At 37.8% G+C, this 2500-nt stretch overlaps 1 protein-coding gene across 5 annotated transcripts in view; it reads right to left on the bottom strand.

Moving 5' to 3' along the window:
* The window catches only part of LOC125024978 (glutaminase liver isoform, mitochondrial-like), a 41827-nt gene that overhangs the window by 24060 nt on the left and 15267 nt on the right, over positions 1-2500 (bottom strand). For 4 of the 5 annotated variants that reach the window (XM_047612788.1, XM_047612786.1, XM_047612789.1 and 1 more), the window contains exons 3-4: positions 1990-2214; positions 463-560 (exon numbers count right to left, since the gene is read on the bottom strand). In XM_047612788.1, coding sequence (XP_047468744.1) covers positions 463-560; positions 1990-2214 — 323 coding nt within the window. The remainder of the gene's footprint in view (positions 1-462; positions 561-1989; positions 2215-2500) is intronic. The other variant, XM_047612791.1, reaches the window with a different exon arrangement.

Here is a 2500-nt window from a genome sequence, read left to right as displayed (position 1 = left end):
AACTCCTTCATTAGCATTCAGCCTATTTGAGTCCGAACTTACCGTACCCGCTTAGGGGAATCCGACCTTAACTGCACAATTATAAGGCGTTGAGAATGGGAGCGGCGATTCTTGCACCCCGTTTTCTGTGACATCTGCTCTATCTTATGACAAGAAATGTTAGTTCTATCCATGGCTGAGAATAAAGGTTATAAACATGGTATAAAACTCGTGGACAGGGCGAAACGTAAACTTTTAAAACCCATTTACCTCAAAATTTGAATCTGGTGAGTTCGTCTCTCCCATGACTCAGCACTTCATAATTAGCCCAGGTGAGTCCGACCTTAACAGCACATACCAGCCTAGACAAGCCCGAACTTCTTCAACGCAGCAACCCACACAACACCCCTCAAAACGAATAAAACTAAAACTAAAAATAAAATAAATAATCCCAAACAAATCATTAAAATTGCGTATACTCACGTCGACAAATCCCCCAACTTCTTACTCATGAGTTCCATCTCTTCGTCCTCTCCCTTCTCCCTCACCTCCATCATGGCTTCCAAGGGCTCTGGAACACCCTGGGAGAGGAAGAGAAAGGAATTGATAAAAGCAAGATGGAGTGGTAAGATTGGCGCTTGGGAATAGCTGTAAGGAAGTTATTTACAGAATTATTGATAATACGGGACACCTCGTGTTAAAAAAGAAAAGAAAAGAAGTAGAAAACTGGAGTGGTAATAAAACTTTGCAATGGTAATAAAATGAGATCATTAATAAATAATAAAAATGCTCTTTAATATATATATATATATATATATATATATATATATATATGTGTGTGTGTGTGTGTGTATATATATATTTTTTTTTCGTAGTGACTGTAACAGTGAAATGAATTAATTAATAATGAGATTTAGGATTAATAATATCTGAGCTCTAGAGGCACTCATGTGCTAGTTATGTTTAATGATGATTATTACATTATAATAAAAAATGGATTTACCATGCACTGTAGCAAATATTTATACTATAATGTCTTATATTCCGATAAGTCGATTGATGATGATATTTACAATGTGAAATTTCCGATCGGAATGGTAATGCTAACAATATGACAATTGCAATTAAGGTGTGCATCATGCAGTAACATTAAGGAGTATCGATGGCACAGCACACTTATCTTACCAAAGTCAATGTGTGGACAAAGTTATTAACAACGAAATAGAGATATTAATATTAGGTTATACAACATGCATGAATGAAACACTGTAAAGATAGACTGCACATATATTTGTGAGTGTGGGTGTTTGTGTGTGTGTTTAAGCCATGCAAAATAAATTCACTCTTCCAAAGTGCAATTTACCCCGTTTGTAGAATGCATGCTTTTTGTCCAGACATACAGTAATTATTCAGCGTTAATCATGTGCGTCAAACCAAAAGTGGCTTGGTAATTAATTCTGAACGATGTATTCTATCTAGGATTAACTTTTACTTGGGAGTCAAAACAAACATTGGGTAACATCGTGGATCATCGTAACTAACAATGGTATTGAAAAGTCCTTCCTGAAGATAGGAAACGGAGGAAAAAGAAGACAAAGTAAAGAAAGAAAGAAAGAAAGAAAGAAAAAAAAAAAGAATATATATATATATATGTATATCTATATACACACATATATATCGACAGAAAGAAAGACAGAGCCTGTTTTAAACAACTATGAAAACATTACAAATCCTCTATTGCCCAATGATCTTTTCATACCCGCTTACCGCTGCAACTCCTAACTAGATCATAACAAAGAAACCACTCTCTTCTTAACAAGAAACTTGTACAGCAGGAGTCGCAAAGACCATACCATTTCTTGTTATCTAGCTGGAAAGTTAGACCACAGACAGTTATCAAAATACCACCAAAAAAAAAACACGTTGTAAGAATCCAGGACACTACAGCCCACATACTCGGTTAGTCCAGAACTCATTACGGGAAAGACAAAACGGCTGTAGAAATCTTACAAAAAGGTACTCGTGTGTGTCCTCGCTCTGGCTGAGGTACCGAATCCGCCTCGATTCAGTGTTTCTGTTCGAGTCGGCGCTGTAGTCTTCCTTGGGGCGGTTCTTGCGGTCTTGTCCATGCGTCGAGTCATGCTTTATCATGCAGTTCTCCAAGTTCTTTGAGTCTTCGGGGCGAATGGCTAGGGTTGGCTCGATGATGGGCGGGGTTACAGCGGGTGGCATAGGCTGCGATGGGGAGCAACAGAGTACAGTGGCGGGGAAATTTCCTTCGCTGAATATCGAGGGTTATTGCCAGGGAGGATGTGACGCAGATTTTCGGAATGTTTTTTTTTCCCCTTAAATCCGCGATGAATAATGGTAATCGTGATGAAGTATATCCCTAGGTTCAAGAGATATTTCCAGATTTCGCAGATTTTCGGATAATCTTTATCCCAAAATCCGTATATTAATGATAGTAATCGTAATAGAGCTATGCATTTCCAGTTTTACTGTAGCATAAGCATGCTTCTGT

This window comes from Penaeus chinensis, chromosome 4 (assembly GCF_019202785.1).
Source record: "Penaeus chinensis breed Huanghai No. 1 chromosome 4, ASM1920278v2, whole genome shotgun sequence".
Taxonomy (NCBI): domain Eukaryota; kingdom Metazoa; phylum Arthropoda; class Malacostraca; order Decapoda; family Penaeidae; genus Penaeus; species Penaeus chinensis.
This window is presented reverse-complemented; position numbering and strand designations above follow the sequence as displayed.